The 20,466-nt window shown below is 37.9% G+C and overlaps 1 protein-coding gene across 14 annotated transcripts in view; it reads right to left on the bottom strand.

Moving 5' to 3' along the window:
• The window catches only part of FOXJ3 (forkhead box J3), a 203,745-nt gene that overhangs the window by 84,283 nt on the left and 98,996 nt on the right, over positions 1-20,466 (bottom strand). For 13 of the 14 annotated variants that reach the window (XM_055255474.2, XM_055255483.2, XM_055255480.2 and 10 more), the window contains 2 exons: positions 14,307-14,631; positions 1,406-1,480 (listed from right to left, as the gene is read on the bottom strand). In XM_055255474.2, coding sequence (XP_055111449.1) covers positions 1,406-1,480; positions 14,307-14,631 — 400 coding nt within the window. Of the gene's footprint in view, positions 1-1,405; positions 1,481-14,306; positions 14,744-20,466 lie in introns of all 14 variants that reach the window. The other variant, XM_055255477.2, reaches the window with a different exon arrangement.

Genomic DNA, 20,466 nt, shown 5'->3' with positions numbered 1-20,466 from the left:
AATAACTCTTCATCTCTAACCTCAAGAAGTTAACAGTCTAACAGAGAATACAGTATATTCATTCATTCAACAAGGGTGTCTCCTCAGTGCCATCAGCCACTGTGCAAGCAACTGGGTCTAAACAGTGAACAAGATACACATGATCCCTACTTGCATAAATTTAGATTTTAAGGGCAGTAGATAACTAACAAAGCGCTTGAAAAAAAGAGACCATATGAGTAGGTTGACTTTTTCCTTTTTTTTTTTTTTGAAGATTGCTGCCTACTATGTGAAAGTTAATATAAACTGGAGGGATCGAGCCCAGCCATTGAGAGTCCAATTAGGAGTTACTACAATGATGACGGTCGCTACAAAATAAAAAGAACTCAAAAGAGGGAGCAACAAATTCAGCTGAAGTATGGGGAAACAAAAAAGCCTCAGAGAAGTCATGTTGCAGCTCAATACTGAAAGATAAGAAGCAGTCTAGACAAGTAAAGCAAGGAAATTTGTACAGAAGACCATATGAATGGCATGTTTGGAAAACTTCAAGTAGTTCTTCACAATGAGTCTTGAATGAGGTGAATTATAGCTGGAAAGGCAGATAGAGAAAAAAACAGTCAAGAATATTTTACAAGAAGAGAAAGTAAACACCTCCTGGACACTAAGGAATACTTTCAAGCAAGGTGCTTACATAACCAGGCTTACATTTTAGAAAGATTCTTCCAAAATCAGTTAGCCTAAAAACAAATATAAGAAGTCTAGCCACCTAAGCAAGCATCGTGCTTCCCAATAAATACATTGTCTCAAAGCCCTAATCTAGTAACTTACCTTGACAACCAAATACAGTACAACCAAGTACTCTTAAGTTTCAGAAACCAAGCAACTAGTACCAAGTTCAGGGCACACTATAGTTGACTAGCTATTAAAACAACAAAAAAAGGGGGGAGTCACCATAGAAAAAATGCTAAAAACGTGAAAAATGCAATGGTGTCAGGAGATAAGAAGAGTCAAGTAGAGAATATTCTTCTTGATTATACTCAGAAATGGACTAATAACAGAGAAACTATTTTATTCCAGTGTAAGAATACTTCCACTTTTTGCCAGTTACACAGAGATGGACCCCTTATATGTAATAATTAATTATGGTTCCTGACAAGCAGCTCAACCACCAAATTTAATTTAATACACAATACTTCAACCAAAGATTAGATTAGAAACAGCGAAGTATAACAGTGCTGTGGTGTGCAACAGCTATACACTAGTTAGCTTCCCACAGGTTAAAACTCTCTAACAAGCTTTAGAGCAGTGTTGGGGAGGACTTACTATTTTGCAGAGGTTCCTATTCAATGAACTGGAAAAGTTCTTAACTCAAACATGACAAGTGACATATTGAAGAAATCAACTGTTTTAAGAAGATGAATCCTACCTTTCCAGGGTCATCCTTAGATCGAGGCACTTTAAGGAAACATTTGTTCAATGACAGATTATGTCGTATGGAATTCTGGAATTAAAGAAGAAAAGCCATAAGGTCAATAAAATTCAAAAAACATAACCCAACTTTAAAAACAGAATTAGAAATCTAAACATCTCTATGCTTTGCAAAACAATTACAAATGGAATAAACTTTTTAATCAGCTTAAAATTTAAATCTTTCTGACTTTCAAATTATGAATGCTACAAGGGGAAGCTGTTACTGGAAAATAATTTCTAGAGGATTTCATAAAATGTATATATGTAGCATTTTAAGTGTTTACGACTTTTATTGATACAGGAAGATGCCTCTAATGTAATGCTAAATATTAAATTCCAAATATAAAATTGGCATATTATGATACATACCATGACTTTAATTGTGGTACTTATTTTAAGTTTATTTATTTATTCTTGGAAATAAGCCAGAATGCAAAATGTTAGAGTTACTCTACATGAAATTAAAGATGATGACTATTTTCTTCTCTTCACTTTTCTGCAAAGTCCAAATGGTCTGCAAGACACATGTATTACCACTACTTAATTAGTTTAAAAAATGTTTTAAAAAAACGTTCCCTGCTCTATTACAAAAAAACATACAGAACCCTATTAGGTTCTCACCGCAATCTGTAAAAAAGAAAACCACATGGAAAGATACTGGCTACAGGGAGCTGGGAAGAACATCTAAATTCCTCATTGTAGCAGGGAAGAACACCCAAGGTGGGTGGCAGGAAAACGCCCTTGGAAACCTGCAGTCTGTGAAATAGAAATTTATTCATGAATAAGTAGGACTGTACCCCAATTCTTACAAAATATGCCCCAAAGTCCATTTCTTCTCAATTAATTGCTCCAAAACCCATTCTCAAATTATCTTGTTTGTTCCCAAATGGCTAGTATTTGGGAGAGAAGAGGCCCAACTGCATTTAGCCATTACTTAGAATGGTACCTTCTGGGATATTTTGGCATAATGTTTTATTTTTTAATATAAAATTCAGTAGTCTAACAAGAATGCCTATAATAAAACTTCTCTCCCTTAGGCACAATATTGGAATTTTAAACGTTTTAAAAAGATGACTACAGAATATAAATTCAAGACCATCTTATTACCAAAGCAGAAATTTAAAACTTATGCTTGGGATGTAAACAGCTACAAAGAATGATGCTCTCTCCCAAAGAGAAAACCCTAGGTAAGCTTTAAAAAAACAAACAAAAACTATTTCTAAGCCACATCAGAGAGCTCAGGTTGCAAGGCAACCAAACCACACTCCTAAGAGGAGCAAGGCTATTCAATGAGAAGCTGGACATACAACTAAATTACCTTTGGCAGAGCACAGGAAAAAGAGATGGCCACCATCCAAGCAGTTAAAAAGAAATTAGCTAAAATTTTAAAGGCCAAGCATGGGGTTGTCACTTTAGAGCAACAAGGACCCCAGACACAAGAGAAGTTCCCACATACTCTTAAGCTCTTCTCCATAGGCCTTTACCATGTGCTCCTAAGAAAGAACAGGGGTAGGAAAGGAGACCCAAGAAAGTCTCCCCTAGTGGCATAAACAGGAAGAAAGTGACTGACAGTGATAGGCAGTGAGGAGACAAAGCCCACCAACCTTCCACAGATTTTACAAAGCAAAAAAACAAGTTTGCAGTAAAGGCAGCAAAACCTCTCACCCATAGGACTCTGGCAAAGATTCACTGCTTCTGGGGGAAGAATGGAAACAAAACCCTGGTGCCTCTAGGGAGGGATAGGAAACCCTTACCCAGCACATAGGCAAAGATGTTCTGCTGCTGGAGGAAAAGTAGAAGCAAATCCCTTGAACTCTGGGAGAGGTATAGGAAACTACCTTGGGCCCAGGATCCTATACAGATACCATGTAGAGGTCTGCTACACCTGGAGAAGAGGTGCGAAACTCTCACCCAAAAGTAACTACAGATACACAAGACTAGTTTGGCTGAGGGAAAGAAACACTGAAAAAGCCCACCCTAAGTTCAAGGGTCTGCATAAAACTAAGGCTGGGCCAACACAACAGAGAAAACCCCTTGCCTCTACCAAAAGCATAGCACTGAATAACAGGCAAACGCAGTCTACTGACAGAGAAGGGACAAGAAATCCCCATGTATAAAAAGGTGGGCAGAGACAACTAAAATCTAAACAGAAGAAAAAACAAAAAAATCCTACCGCACCCTCTGCAAGCACAAGTTAACAGGAGCTCACTGCTGGAGGAATGTAAAGTTTGTGGTATACTGAAGATAAAGACATCAATTAAAAAAATCCAAATTACTGACAGACTGACTCAATCCCCACAAGAACAGCCTGAGAAAAAAGATGCTTGTCCATTCACAAGTACAAGTAATATTTAACTCAACGTCTACCATTCTACACAGATATCGGGTCTCAGTCAACAATTACAAGACATAGAAAAGAAAGGAAAACTTACTGCCAAGAGATAAAATAATCAACAAAACCCAAGAGAAGACTCAGGTGTTAGAACTATCAGAAAAAAAAAATTAAAATAACTATGATTAATATGTTAAAGAGTCAAGCAGAAAAAAGTGGACAACTTGCTTGCATAAAAAGATGGAGAATTTCAACAGAAATGTGAAAACTAAAGAAAGAGACAAATATAAATGACAGAAATAAAAAACATTAAACATGATTAAAGATTTTAAAAATTTCTCAGATGGGCTCATCATTAAACTAGACACAACTAGGGAAAGGCTCAGAGAATTTGAGGGTAGAGTAACAGAAATTTCCAAACGGAGACTGGCACATTCACAAAGAGCAAAACAAAAACAAAACAGATCATCCAAGAACTGTGTGATGATAAATGCAATTAAAGTCCCAGAAGAAGAAAAAAAAGGAACGGGGCAGAGGGAAAATCTGAACTAACAGTCAAGAATCTTCAAAAAATAATGCAAGACATCAACCCAAATATGCAAGAATTTCAGAGAACACCAAGCAGAATAAAGTAAAAATCCACAACCCCATATTAATTACAGTGAAAGGGCTAAAAACCAAAATAAAGAACATCTTGAAGGCAGCCAGAGAAAGCAGATTACATATAAAGGAATAAAGATAAGAATTACAGTGGACTTCTCAAAAACTATGCAAGCCAGAAGGCAATGGAGTGACATCTTAAAATACTGAAAGAAAAAAAAAACCTGTGCAGTGAAAATATCTCTCAAAAATAAAGGCAAAATAAAGACTTCCAAACAAAAGCTGAAAAAATTCATTTCGGCTCACTGACACTCTTACAAGGAAGTTCTTTTGGCAGAAGTATGAAATCAAACAAAAATGCAGATCACAAAAATAGATGAACAGTGCCAGAAATGGTAAAAAATGAAGGTAGATTTAATGCTTTTAAAAAAAAACTGTATGAAGATATTCAGACTGTAAAACATAAAAAATAAATTGTATAAAGCAAATATAATTTATTATGGAGTTTGGAACTATGTAAAAGTAAAATGTATGACAACAATAGCAAAAAGGATGGGTCAAAGGAACTGGAAAGATGTGGTTTATAAAATTCTTACATTATACATGAAATGGTATAATACTATCTGAAGGTAGAGTGCAGTAACTTAAAGATGTTACAATCAACTGAATATCTGCATCCCCTCAAAATTCTTATGTTGAAACCTAATTCCCAATGTGATGATATTTGGAGGTGGAGCCTTTGCGGTGATGAGGTTATGAAGGGTGTCCTCATGAATGAGGCTAGTGTTTCTAAAAGAGGCCTCAGAGAGTTTATTTCCCTTTTCTACCATGTAAGGTTATAATGAGAACGGGATCATCTATGAGGCAGGAAACAGGCCATCACCAGAATCTGCTGGCGTGTTGATTTTGGAATTCCCAGCCTCCAGAATTATGAGAAATAAACGTTTGTTGTTTGTAAGCCCCCCACCTCTATGTTTTTGGTTTTCTTTTTGTTGTTATAGCAGCCTGAATGAACTAAGATGTATATAGTAAACCCTAGAGTAATCACTAAAAAAATTTAGAAAGGGGATAACTAATAACAGAACTGTGGCGATAAAATGGAATCATAAAAAATACACAATTCAAATCTAAAATAAGACATGAAAAAAGAAAGAGGCATCAGACAAACTAGTTCACCTACCCAACTTAAAAGTTCAAGATGAGGGTAAAATACAAATCAAGATGGTCGGAAGAAACAAGTATCATTAGTAAATGGCCCAGTGTGAACTCATCACTTCAAAGAAGTACACACCTCTACAGTCTTCCTCCTCTACAAAAAGCTTAAATGTTGGAAATCTTCAAGATTCTGCCCTATGTCTTTTTCATTTCTACATCTGCTGCCTAGCCAATCTCATCTATAGTCAATGGCCACCTGTGATAAATCACTTAAATTTGTCTAGATCCAGCACAGACCTTTCTCCTGAGTTCCTAACGTATATTTCCAACTATCAACTGCACATCTCCAGAAACTCCTCAAACTCAACATATTTAAAACTAAACTCAATCTTTATGCCCAATGTGATCTTATTCCAGTTTTCCCTTCTCAGTTTAAAGACATTATTATTCACATAACTGCTCCAATGAGAAACCTAAAAAACATCCTTAACTCCTGTCTCTTTCTTACCATCTAAAACAAATCTATCACTAAATCTTACTAAGCCTACCTTAGATCTGCCAATCTTACCCCATCTTTTCTGTGACTACCTCAGTCCAGGGAACCAGTCTCAGCAAAACTAGTACAACAGCTTCCTAACTGGTGTCTCCCTTCCTCTCAGCCCTGCTTCCATCATTCTCCACCCTGCAGAGAGTTATGTCTTCACAATGCAATTTTGGTGTTACCCCTTCACTTAAAAACTTCCAGTGCACTTAGGACAAAATCTAATATTCTTAAGCCTCCAAAGACTCTTCATGATCTGACCCTATCTTGCTTTCTACATTCATCCCCTCCAATGTTCTCTCTCAGGTTCTAAGCTTTCCACAAGTTGCTACATCTGCAAAGATTACTGCCTCCAGCCTTACTCCATTTTCTTCACCTAAATCAATCTACTCAGTTTTCAATTCATTCTTGGATTAAACTTCAGTTCTTTAGGGAAGCCCTTTCTGGTGTTCACAGATTAGTTAAGTTCCACTGTAATAATCTTCGTCATCCTGAATTTCTCATCACATGTGCAATTGTTTGTTTAATGGTCTTCCCCCTCCATGCTGTATTCTCTACCAAAATGTAAACAGATTCCATGAGGGTAGGAACCTTGTCTTTTAACCCAAAAGCTAGGATACAATGTTTTTCAAAGGGTAATCACATATCTGTTGGAAAAAAGACATCAAAAACCTATTTAGAATGTAAAAACACTGAGATACGAAAGCCAAGACTTGTACATACACATAAAACCCACAAAGAAAAGAGGTTACTTCTGTACAGCTTGGGTAGTCCCCATCTCCCACAACCCCAAGAAAAGAAGTTGGTGAAGTGGAGAGGCAGAAATAATTAGGTGATTTTTTTCAATCACCTAATCAATCAATATGATGAAGTCATGCTGATTGGCCTTAAAAACACCATCCCCAAAAGCAGTTTCTCAAAACTACAGTTTATCTGCTCTAGAATTACTTGAAATGTTATTTTAATGCAGATTCCTAGGCTCTATCCAAGGCACCTAATTTAAAATCTCTGGAGTAGTGACCTGACAATTCTAATTTTAAAAGCATTCTATGTGATTTTTATCTTAAAGCTGAGTTTAAACTGCCACCTCCAATCCAACCAACTGCTACATTCTTATCCATTCTTTCTTCTGTGAGTCCTGGTTTCTGTCCCCATAGGTCCCCCCAAAAATCAATATAAGTATTCATTTGTTCTACCCTATCTAAAATGGTTTCAGAATTGCTCTCAACTTTCTAACTTCTTCCCTCCCAGCTTCTTTCCTAGGGGTTTTTGGAGATAGAGACTGCCTCTACTGAAGTTCCACTACCGAACACAAATCTACTAAGTTGATGATTTCTTTGTAACTATTTTTGGCCTTGGAATGTATGCCATGAAGGTATATAAGGTATATACCAAAAGTTTCTTCAATTTGCTTTTTTCTGTGTGATCACATTATTAATTCAAAACACTGTTAGGCTTGTTTCTGCTTGCATTCTCTTTGAGGGTTTCCTTTTTTCATCCCTTTTGATTTTTTTTAAATATGTAAAACATGTACATGCGTTCAAAAGTTAAAACTATATAAAAAGATATACTCAAAATCTTATTTCCTTCTACATCCTTTCCACCTTGGCTCCCACCTATCCCCTAGAGGTAATTATATTAAATACATTTCTAGTTTAAATTTCTAAATTTCTTTTCACAACAATGAGCAAACACATAATGTATATTATTCCTTTTTTACCCACACAAAAAGTAGCACAATACACCCACACACCACTTTTGTATTTTTCTTTTTTTAAATTTTCCTAAACTTCAACAACTTAATAAGTTAACTTTCCTCAAAGTGAATACCATGAAATTTTATTTTTTATTTTATTCTTTTGGAGACAGGGTCTCACTTTGTCACCAGGCTGCAGTGTAGTGGCATGATCATAACTCACCGCAACCTCAACCTCGTGGGCTCTAGCAATCCTTCCACCTCAGCCTCTCAAGTAGCTGGGACCACAGGGACACACTACCATGCCCGGCTAATTTCTTTTTTATTTTTTATTTTGTGGAGACAGGGTCTCGCTATGCTGCCCAGGCTGGTCTCAAGTGATTCTCCTGCCTTGGCCTCCCAAACTGCTGGGATTATAGGCATGGGCCACGAGCCCCCATTGCACAGAGCCTGAAAATTTAATTCCTTTTCCTCTAGTTCAGAATACAAAATCATTCAATTATGGAATATCCAAAGAGGTATTTTTAATATGTAATCTCCCTTCAAGGCCCTGACACAAAATGAAAGGGAGTTTACTAAAATTCTATTTGAGTCCTTTTAAGCAACAGTGGCAACATATTGTCCTCTGTGTTGCATAAGTTGACTCTGCATTTCTGGAAAGGTGGTGACAGTCACTTTAAGATCTTTCTCCAAACCTCTCTTCAACCAATACAAGCTAACTTCACAAGTTCTAAGTGACCTCCCATTTTCCCACGACCCATCTCCTCCATACCTGAAGAAGAGTTAGCAGCAGATTGCTGAAGTGTTCTAAACAAATCTAAGGAGAGTGAATGGGAAGTAAAATAGAAAAAGGCCTGTGCAAAGGAGAAGATAAACTAGGTTCCAATCTGTCTCCACTTGAAGTGTTCAAAATATTTCTATGTTTGTAAAAATAAAATTAAAAGTGATCATGCCATGTGCTAGGCACCAAATACTTAAAAACTGGGTAAAGGAAACTTTAATAGCAATCTCTGGAAATATTAAAAGTCTGCCTAAAGCAGTAGATAGGACCAGATCATCTCTCTCAGGATCTTCTAGTTCTAAGAGCAACATCATCCTTCTCTACCCATTAGTTCTCTATTTCTTCCCATTGAAACTGTATCACTACATCTAAAACAGTTTTAGATCCATGACTTGGGCTGGCTATCGGCAAGGAATATCAGCAGAATGGATTTGGCATTCTCAGGTAGATGTCATCAAAAATGAAGCCAGACAAGTTAATGAGGAAAACAGTATTCAAACTTTATATGCTATTCCTTAAATTTGGACCAAGCTCTTCAGTTTGGCATTCATATATTCATTGGATCTCCATATTCTGACTCTTATCACACTCTCTACTGCAAACCACTATAACCAAGTGCTTCTTAACACTTGAACTTTGAAAAACACCTCCACAAATCTTAACTGTTCTTCAAAACACAGCTCAAGTCCCACTTCCCTCAATGGCTATCTAATGATTCCCCACTTCCTTGTACTCTAGTGGCATTTACTCTCTGTACCACTCAATTTAGATTATCATACTCCCCATAAACTCATTAACTGTACCCTCCATTTAGCACTTTTTACTAGGTCACATACACAATGGATATTTTTATAGTTTACACACAGTACGTGTGCCCAATTAGTCAACTATTTATAGCACAGCACTCTGGATTCCTCTATTACACAGCTTTTTACACAGCATAATAATTACTTGTTTATATGTATTTTTCTCATCCAATAAAGATTGTAAGCTCCCTTAGGCCCTGTGCTACGCTTCCTAGTACTGCCAAAGCCTAGCATACTGCTTCACAAGAGCAGATAATAAATAAATCCTTTTCACATTATCAAATGAAAGACGAAATCAGCTGAGGACCAGGCACGGTGGCTCACACCTGTAATACCAGCATTTTGGGAGGCCAAGGTAGACGGATCACTTGAAGTCAGGAGTTTAGAACCAGCCTGGCCAACATGGTGAAACCCCATCTCTACTAAAAATACAAAAAAACAGCTGGGCATAGTGGCATGCGCCTGTAGTCCCTGCTACTCGGGAGGCTGAGGCATGAGAATCACTTGAACTCAGGAGGAAGAGCTTGCAGTGAGCCGAGATCACACCACTGCACTTCAGCCTGGGCAACAGAGCGAGACTCCATCTCAAAAAAAAAAAAAAAAAAAATAGCAGAAAAGGGGAGGATATCATGTAGACCAGAGATTCCAAATTAGTACTCCCTAGGCTGAACCCAGACACAAGACTTATGTCTGGCCTGCAGAGATTCATGAAAATCAGAATTAGTTGACAACAGTTAAAAATTTGAAAATTACACACAAAATCCAGATTTCCCTTTTCTTGGGGAGCGGGGTAGACTGGAAGATCTGCCATGTGCCCTAAAAAGCAGTAACAGACTAGAACATAGTTGCTCCTTTTACATTAAACACACTCTTTAGTCTGGCACCTTTTTTGCTTTCCCCATTTACGTCACCCATCTGGCACCTAAAGGCACTTAGGTTTACAATCAATGATACAGACCCATGAATTCTTATTTGACTTTCTAAGCCACATATTCAAATTGTAGCCATTTCTACTCCCTAGCCATCATGTGTTTTCATTGCCACACAGGTTTATCAAAATTTTCTAGCCTTTTCTCAGGCTAAATCTTGACAAAAAAAGTCTACAGTACCCAGGGGTAAAGCCAGAAAGCACAGCTTAAATAGGGCCACTACCACTTGCTTAAAATGATGCATTGATTCACGTTTCATTCAAGTTTTATTAGGTATATCCTCCACTGAAACATTCTGTTAGGGTAGACTCCTATTCAAAATATACTGTTAACAATCACTTCTCATACTGAGTCAGCCAGTTGAGGGGAGTTTATCCTGGAAAATTAAATTTAGTAAGTATTTAATATAGTTTTTGCAGAATTATGCATCTTGTGTAATGGTTAAGAACATGAGCATTGAAAAAAATCTCTACATCTACCAAGTCTGGTACCAAATCCTGACTCTATCATTCTCTAGCTGAGAAACTCTACAAAGTTACTTAACTTCTCTAATCCTTAGTTTTTTTACCTTTAAAATTTGGAAAATAATAGTACCTACTTCATAAGGCTATTGTGTGACCTAAAGAGACAATGATGGCACTTAGTATAGTGCCTGGCAGACAGAAAATAATAAAAGCAGCTATCATTTGAGTATCTGAGTACAGAAACAAAAACTAATGAAACAAGATTTCTGAACACACAAACTCCTAAGTTTATAATACTGTTATTAATAAAGCAAATGGTAACACAAGAGACTGATTCTATCGGGAGATAAGAAATAATACATGAGCTGAAATAATAGGGCAATATCAACTAAAAAAAAGGGGGGGGCGGCAAAAGAGACAAGGTCCAAGGAGAAATAAAAGAAAAACAAAAGCAAGAAGGAAACAGATGTGCTTACTTACAGGGACAGCTAGTAGGCTGGAATGGCAAGAAGCATATGAAAGGAAGGTACAAAAAATAAAGCTAAAAAGGTAGATTGGGACCAAGATTCATGCTTTCATTCAAACTGCATTTATTGAAGCTTACTAAATGGAAGCACTGTGTGCTAAGGTATGAGAAAGAGATACAAAAACTTCAGTGAGGCACAATCCCCTCCCTTACAGGGGAATCATGCACAGCACATCCTTGGTGCACAGTAAATCAGCAAATGTCTCTAATAAATCCAGTCAAATGAAAAAGGCAAAAGTGTTGAAGCAGGAAGGCCTAAGAGAAACTAAAAAGTAACTACCATCTGATGATAGACCTAAAGCCCTATAACTCCCTTCCTCTACATGTATACACACACCCCACATAGCACATGACTTGTTAATTCCTATGTAAGAATATGAATATAACATGTGCAGAGACAAAAGAAAGCGGTGGCCCACATCTGTAATCCCGGCACTTTGGGAAGCAGAGGCAGGCAGATCACTTGAGGCCAAGACCAGTCCAGGCAACATAGCAAGACCCTAAAAATTAGCCAGGTGGGCATAGCAGCACGCACCCATAGTCCTAGCTATTCAGGAGGACCACTACAACCCAGGAGTTTGAGGCTGCAGTGAGCTAGGATCATATCACTAACTCCAGCCAGGCTGACAGAACAAGACTTTGTCTAAAAACAAAATAAAACTTAAAATAAAAATTTTAAAAAAGGAAGTTGAATTATTTGTTGTAAAACGTAAATTAGCTAGTACCTCAAAAGTCTCCTTAAAGAAATGGTTGATTCCAGGGGCAAGGAAGATACAATATAGCCCTGGAACATCTCAAGGTGCCAAAAAGAAAGTGCTAAGCAAACAGAAGTATGGGGCCAGCCTGTGAGCTCCCAGTGGCCAAAGTTGCACAATCTGAATGACAACAATAGCACAAAGAATAAATATCTATGAGTGCATACTATTATAAATAAATGATTGAATGAATAAAAGGGACTAAAGGAACAACTCATCTTTTCAGAAGAATATCAATTAATAAATGTCGAAGGAATTAAGGAAAAGAGACAATCACCATTAAAAAACAGTAACAATTGGCCAGGCACGGTGGCTCACACCTGTAATCCCAGCACTTTGGGAGGCCGAGGCAGGTGGATCACCTGATGTCAGGAGTTCGAAATCAGCCTGGCCAACATGGTGAAACCCTGTCTCTACTAAAAATATAAAAATTAGCCAGGCGCAGTGGTGGGTGCCTGTAATCCCAGCTACTCGAGAGGCTGAGGCAGGAGAATTGCTTGAACCCAGGAGATGGAGGTTACAGTGAGCCAACATGGTGCCCCTGCACTCCAGCCTGGACAACAAAGCAAGACTATGTCTTAAAAGGGGGGGGGGGGGGTGGAGAGGAGGGGGGGAGGGGAGGAGAGGGGAGAGAGTAATAATTGCTACACTTATAACCTACCAATGAATGCTAAAATTAATGGATAAAAGTTTAAGAAATAAAGTACAGTAAGTCTTCATTTAGCACTACTAATGGGGTTCTTGAAACTGCAACATTAAGTCAAACAAAAGTATAGCATGTCTTCAAATAACATCATTTCGTCATAACGTTGATGAGGAAAAGAAATTGGTCTCATTTTATGTTGTTTTGCTTAAAGTCAGTTTCCAAGAACCTATCAAAGTTGAGGACTTACTGTACTTGCATATGCTCAAAGCATCCCCCCAAAACATATTATTATTTACAAAGTGATAAATAGTAAACTTTATAATGAAGAAACCTGGCAGACCTCCCCTTAACCAAAGAATCATAGTTAACATTCCCATTAAGACATACTTACATTATCTATCCTCTGATATGTTATGCACAAAAGGCCATATCTGTATTATTCTTCCCAAAAATGTATTACCTCATTCTAATTACAAGAAAACATCTAATCATGAGCAACATATATTGCCCAGGCTGGTCTCAAACTCTTGTCCTAAAGCAATCCTCTTGCCTTCACCTCTCAAAGCGCTGAGATTACAGGCATGAGCCACCATGCTCAGTCAATTTCTTAGTTTTGATAATTGTACTATGGTTATGTAAGATGTTAACATTAGAAGAAGCTGATAAAGTATACATGGGAACCTTCTGTATTGCTTTTGCAACTCTTCCAATAATCTAAAATTCTTTCAAGATAAATATTTTTTAAAAAGTCTTGGCCAGGCACAGTGTCTCACACCTGTAATCCCAAAACTTTGGCAGGCCGAAGCAGGAGGATCACTTGAAGCCAGGAGTTCGAGACCAGCATGGGCAACAGAGCAAGGCCCCATCTCTACAGGAAATTTAAAAATTAGCTGGCCATGGTGGCGTGCTCAGGCACTCGAGCTTGGGTAACAGAGCAAGACCTTGTCTCTAATTAAAAAAAAAAAAAAAAAATCTTGGCCAGGCACGGTGGCTCACACCTGTAATCCCAGCACTTTGGGAGGCCAAGGTGGGTGGATCACAAGGTCAGGAGATCGAGACCACCCTGGCTAACACGGTGACATCTCATCTCTACTAAAAATACAAAAAATTTGCTGGGCGTGATGGCGGGCATCTGTAGTCCTAGCTACTCAGGAGGCTGAGGCAGGAGAATGGCGTGAACCCGGAAGGCGAAGCTTGCAGTGAGCCAAAATCGTGCCACTGCACTCCAGCCTCGGCGTCAGAGCGAGACTCCGTCTCAAAAAAAAAAAAAAAAAATCTTGACTGATAAAGACAGTTAGTACTAGTTGCAATACTATGTTGTTTTTCACTTTAGGCTTACTGTCAACTCACCTGAACTGCAGGTATGGTTTCCAGTGAACGCTACATTATCCCTGCTCTTACTTTATGCTACATCAGTCCTATAACATAATCAAGCTTCAACACACTAATAATCTACCAAAAATAAAGTTATTCATCTAAGCTAAAAACTTTTTGACATCCTAAAAATCACTAGAGATCAAAATTTCATATTCAATTACATGAGCCTTCACAAAGCTTTATTTTCAGTAGAAATCAACATTATCATTGCTTACTTCATAAAACTAATAATTTAAATAAAATCCTTACCTTCCAACCACTGCCAGCCTCTCTATAATACGGGAAGTTATCACAAATCCACTGATAAATTTCACTTAAAGTCATTTTCTTTTTGGGTGAGCTATTAATTGCAAATGTAATGAGGCTGGCATAACTGTATGGAGGTTTCCCATCTTTGTGCTGTTGGACTTCTTCCTGGTCCAGAGTTGTATTTGGGTCAAGGAGTGCATTCTTCTTAGAAATTCCTGTTCCATGTGCATTTTGTGTAGCATCAGATTTTTGGATGGCTGCTCTCATGGTGAGCTGTGGTAACCAGTCCATAGATGTTAGGCTGCTCTCCAGTTCAGATGTCATCCTGAAGGTAAATAGACTCCTTAGTCAATATCAAGGAAAGAACCCCTGCTTCTCAAAATATCCAATATTCACAAATCTAGGAGTTCCAAAGTGAGGGAAAGCCTGAGTTACATCTGGAGGAAAAAGATTGAGTATGTTAATGAGCAAACCAAATATTTAAGGGATCAACATTTCCAATCTTTTCTTAATTTTTTCCTCACCAAAACATAACAAACTTGGTTTTAAAATGGTTTAAAATACAGAACAATATAGACAAACAAAGTGGCTCTGATGCCAATCTTTCTAAAAATCGCTGCCTGTTTCTTTAAGAGGGCAACAGGATCTTGGTAAGAAAAACCCAGCTGCAGCCCAACTCTTTTACTCACCACCACCACAAGCCGTTAAAAGCTTAAAATGTACCTCTGGCATTTCTTTTACACAAATTTTAGGAGAGTCATAAAAACAAATTACCAAAAAGTAAGGTGGAGGCAAGAGGTCAGAGAAGTAACTGAGAAACTAGCACAGGAATCTGCATGAAGGAAAGAAGGTAGAGTTTATGCAGGTAGGAGGTAGGAAGAGTAAAGCAGGGTATACAAGAACAGCAAGGAGATCAGCTAGCTGGGGGAGTTGACCGAAAAAAGGAATGCAAAGTCAAGGACACTGATGAGTGAGAGAAAAATAAAATAGGCAGTACCAGGGAGTTACTTTTTTAAAAAAACAAGTCAAGGAACAGGTTTACAAAAACTAACTTGAAATTGTGGGAGTACAGAATATAAGGCATTAAATCACATAAATGGTCAGCAAGAAAAGAAGCATTAAAAATTAAAAGACAGGTTTGGGCAAACGTCCAGTGATTTGAATTCTGTAGTGTATTTCTCTCCAAAGCTGAAAAATTCAGACCATTACCACACAAAGAAAGAAAACTAAATCTGCCAGGTTAACACATATCCTCGAAAAGGGAGAAAGCTGCTCTAAGAATTGAAGATAAGAATATAGAAACAAGGCTTGACACTCACATTGGAATTGTTAACTTTCAGCAGAGGATATAAGCCCTTCTATTCTGGGATCAAAGCAGCAAGAATAATGACTGACAATAAAGTAGAGAAGAATGAAAAGACTTCTAAGTGATACCAAAATAAAGGAAAAAAGGACAACAAAATAAAAAAAAAAAACTCAAAGGTTTCTTTTGACTTAAAAGTCAAAAGAAAACATTTGTAGCTATGAAAATCCCATATAGCCCCTTCATTCCAAACGGCTCCTGACAAAAAGCAACCTTGAATATTATGTATAGGATTTGAACAACTTGGAGGCAACAGAGAATAATAAAGAACAGGAAGTTTGGGGTAAGGAAGACCCAGAGTCTAAGCACTGATTCTAACAGTTATAAGCTGCAGAACTGTGAAGATGTTAATTACCTCTACCTCCCAGTTTTCTCATCTGTAAAATGCAACAACAGTACTTAAGGTCAAAATATTACTTTGAAAATTAAATGTGTTAAAACATGCACAAAAATATTCAGTAAGTGCTGGTTAATAATATTAGTCTAGGACTATCTTGGGAGGGCACTAATGCACTATAAAGTATACCACATTAAGCAAAAGCAATTATAAATCAGAAGACAACCACGAGGATTCTACCTGCACTGCCAGTAAATTGAGTCCTCTTGATTTTCAGATATGTTGATCCATAATTTTACCTTACTCATTTTCTCAAATTCCCTCCAACTCTATTGTACACATTCCTCTGAACCTGAACTTTAAATTCATTTACATAGCATCTTCAGAGATCTTAAAAAAAAAAAAAAAACTTACTATCCTACTCTACAATCTCAACCAGAAATGCCTGTTCCCAGCAAGAAGTTATAGTGACTTGCAGAAGAAGATAGGATAATTTAGAGATCACACAATGTCAAAACAGTAGAGAAAGTACCCTAGAGATCAGAGACTAATCCCTTCAGTAACGAAAAACTGCAGTTAAAGCTCATCCAATTTCACACAGGTAGTTAGCAGTAGTACGAAAAAGAGAGCCCAGATCTCCTGATACCCAGTCTGGTAGTTTTGCTAAACATACCTCATCTGTAAAACGAAAAAATTTAAATAGTTCCCACCTCACTGATGTAGAGTATTCAGAACAGTGCCAGGCAAGTAGTAAGTATTCAACAAATGTTAACTACTTGTATTGGTAATAAGAGTAGTTGCTTATATTATTATTCACATTTCATTCAATAAAGATTGGCTATTTTATACCATGCTGTCATCCAATTTACCTCATATCAAGTCTCCATGGAGTGGAGTTTTATTTTGTTCAAATTCCCAAAGCAGCCAGTTACATGCATTTTCATACAAAACCATATTACAAATTGGAATATAATTGTTATTGCAGGTGCTCCCTACTGAGAACCATCTTTGCCTTCTGCTCCCTTCCATCAGTGCCAGTAATGAGACTTTATAAGAATCTCAGTAATACAGGTATTTACTATGTGTTATATATTTAACAAGGATGCATAAATTATATATGTGTAAAGAGCTATGTTAGAGTAAAAAATAAAACAAAATAAAAATACACACATAGGAAGTGTGGTAAAATTCCTGTCCTCCAGGAACTTATAATCCAATAAAGAAGTTCAGACACAACAAAGAACTGAATAAAAGTACACAGCTGAGCTCTGGGTGCTATGAAGGTTCAGGAAAAGAATAAACAACATGGACTAAAGCCTTGAGGGTAAAGAATGAAGAACTTAGCTAAGTCTTCAGCTAAGTGAAGATTGACTTGGCTGAAGAACTTCAGCTAAGTGAAGATTTAAATAGACTGGAAAGAAAAAGGACCCTAGTCTTCAAAGCCATCATGTGCAAAAATTATTCCACTGTGCTTATATTCATCAGTTCCGCAAGAGCAAATTTTAAGTACACTATAAAAACATCTCAAATTTAAACTCTAAAAAAGTGGGGCTTCTGTTCTGTTTGCAATTTCTTAAATTTTATATACAGCATTCTTGGTAGTGAAGCAAAAAGCGCCCCCATTGTTGGTACTTAGGCTGGTGGCTACTGTGGTTCTCCATCAAGCATGGAGAGCACAAAAGATGACCACTAGGTTTGGCCAGATCACCAGTAACTTTAGACACAAACTTATTAGGCCGGGTGCAGTGGCTCACGCCTGTAATCCCAACACTTTGGGAGGCCGAGGCGGGTGGATCATCTGAGGTCTGGAGTTTGAGACCAGTCTGACCAACATGGTGAAACCCCGTCTCTACTAAAAACACAAAAATTAGCTGGATGTGGTGGCACATGCCTGTAATCCCAGCTACTTGGGAGGTTGAGGCAGGAGAATCACTTGAACCCAGGAGATGAAGGTTGCAGTGAGCCGAGGTTGCACCACTGCAATCCAGCCTGGGCGACAGAGCAAGACTCTGTCTCAAAAAAGGGGGAAAAAAAAAAAAAAGAAACAAACAAACTTATTAGTGGAATGGTGATGACAGAAGTCCACTTGTATACGAGAACAGATGGTGGTAAATTTAAAAACAGCACGGGAGGCTCTGAGGAATCTGGTTATGGAAATCTGGTTAAGAAATGTCAGGCCCTCATTACCTCACCTCATTCCAAAAGCTTCCTAGCTGGCTTCCTGGACTCTGATGTCTCAACCACTCCTCCCTACTAATCATATCCAGTCCATGCATACACTCCAAGAGAAACCTATCAACACTGCTTTCATGTCATTATGCCTAAAAACTTTCAATGGCTCCCTAACTCCTACTATACTAAATCTAAATTCCTCATTTTCAACTACTTTAGCTTTTACTAATCCTTCATTAATCCTTCTCTAAATTCCTAGGGCAATTACAACCTCAGTTTGGCAACTGACATGTTGTTTCACATGCATAGTTGAATCATATGACTAAGCTTTCTACCCTCACCTCCTCTCCCCCAACCACTCAGGACAGTGACCATACATTAGTACTTCTGATGCTATCTAATACCATGCCAGGTACAAGTTATCTGAAAAATAACACAGTAACTGGATAAGGAATAAGGGCCTTCTTTTCTGGAATGTCCTTTCCTTCTCTGTCTGCCTGGCTGGCTTCTACGTCAAGACCAAACATCTCCCACTACAGAAAGCCTGGTCAATCCCCTCTTTCCATCTTCCATCTCCTAAGCTAAAGGAGCTATTATTCCTAAAGCAGAGTATAAACACCCGTATCACAGAATTTATATGTAACTGTAATTATCTTTATCCACCTCTCTCCCACGAGATTCTGATCTCCTTGAAAGAAGGAACTTTCATGATTGAAATAGTAACTGTCCAATGAAGGTATGCGTGTGCTCCTCCCCAAACAAGTTAAGACTGTAACAAGTTCAAAAGTTAAAAGAAAGAGGTGAGAGTACTAAGCAGCAGAAGGTAAGGGTACTCATAGGTTTGAAGTCTTTGATAAGACAGAAAAAAGTATGACTCAGAGCACAGACTGACAGGCAGCTTTACACAGGAAAAGAAACCATTCTACCAGAATAACAAAGAAAATGAGAATATGGAAGTAAGATGAAAAGCATATACTGTTACCTGTGGGAGAAAGCAAGGCATAGAGAAGAATTTATGTCTACAGTTCTTAAATCTATGATGGTAACTATTACTTAAAAGAAGTTCCATACAGAATAAAGGATAAGGAGCATCAGGATCAGGCTATAACAACTCAAAACTGAGTCATAACACGGGGGTTTTAATCCCACTTTATGAAACAGGGACACTCATATGATCCCATGTATGCTTTTTAGCTATTTTAGTACACTGCGTGGCCTACCTCTGCAACTTTCCTAATTCCCAAAGTGTAGCAAAGGCTTACTCAGAAAGTTTTTCAAGTTTCAACCGTATTAAAAAGGGGGGCAAATGGGTAGAGATATTGTTGGCTCCCTAAATGGAGGTAAGAGTAAGACATAAAAGAAAATAAAAAGAATAAGAATAATGAGGGTAACAATGTTGTGACCCAAATATTACTGAATCCTCCCACTTCATTCCCAGCATGTGGCATTTCATCTTAAGACCTGCGGCACATAAAAAACTGAGCAACTGAGAACTCAGGAGAAATTCTTGATTTATTCTGATCTCATGCATGTCTTTGGGTCAATATGTGCTATCACTCCTATTACAGCGTTTCAACACCCAAAGCAACCAGAAGCAGGGACTACGGCAGAGACTCCTATTGCCACTTAGCATCTGTTCTTACCTTTTACCTTAGGAATAAATCCCAATTTCATTCAGGATGGTATTGCACCCTTTGCCCTGCCTGCCCTCTGGAATGTGGACAGAATTCACTATCGCTCTAGCAGTCATCTTGGATCCTAAGATGATCCTGAACATGGAAGGCAGACACTGAGCATATGGAAACAGAGAAAAAGTCTGGGTCCCTGATTTTTTTTGTGAAGTAGATTGTGAAGCTGCCATCCCATCCGCAGACTGCCTACCCTACAGACTTTTAATGTATTTTAACTACTATAAAAGAGTCTCTATTAGCAGATGAATGTAGTTCCTAACATAGAGAATTTAGGACATGTCAGTGTGGTGACACAAGTAACATAACCTAAAATAGCACACTCTCTTAAAAATGAATGAGTTAATAAATTCCGATACTGACGGTTGGAAAGCTGGACAAAGAATTTGGTCGAACTGTTATCTGCGGAATTTGAAAAGCAAGCCATATGCCAACTGAGGCTAGTGCAAAAACAGAAATGCAGGAAAAATTTAGAATGTTGGCATGTGTTGGCCCTTTCTCGCCATTTAAAGTGAAGTCCTAAAAGAGAAATAAACTTTGATGAGAGTTACAAGAAGAGACAGAGAAAGTACAGATTTGCTAAGATAGGTACTGCCTGCC

Source organism: Symphalangus syndactylus, chromosome 12, assembly GCF_028878055.3.
Source record: "Symphalangus syndactylus isolate Jambi chromosome 12, NHGRI_mSymSyn1-v2.1_pri, whole genome shotgun sequence".
Classification (NCBI taxonomy): Eukaryota; Metazoa; Chordata; class Mammalia; order Primates; family Hylobatidae; genus Symphalangus; species Symphalangus syndactylus.
Note: the sequence above shows the minus strand (reverse complement) of the source record. Positions and strands in the feature narration are given on the sequence as shown.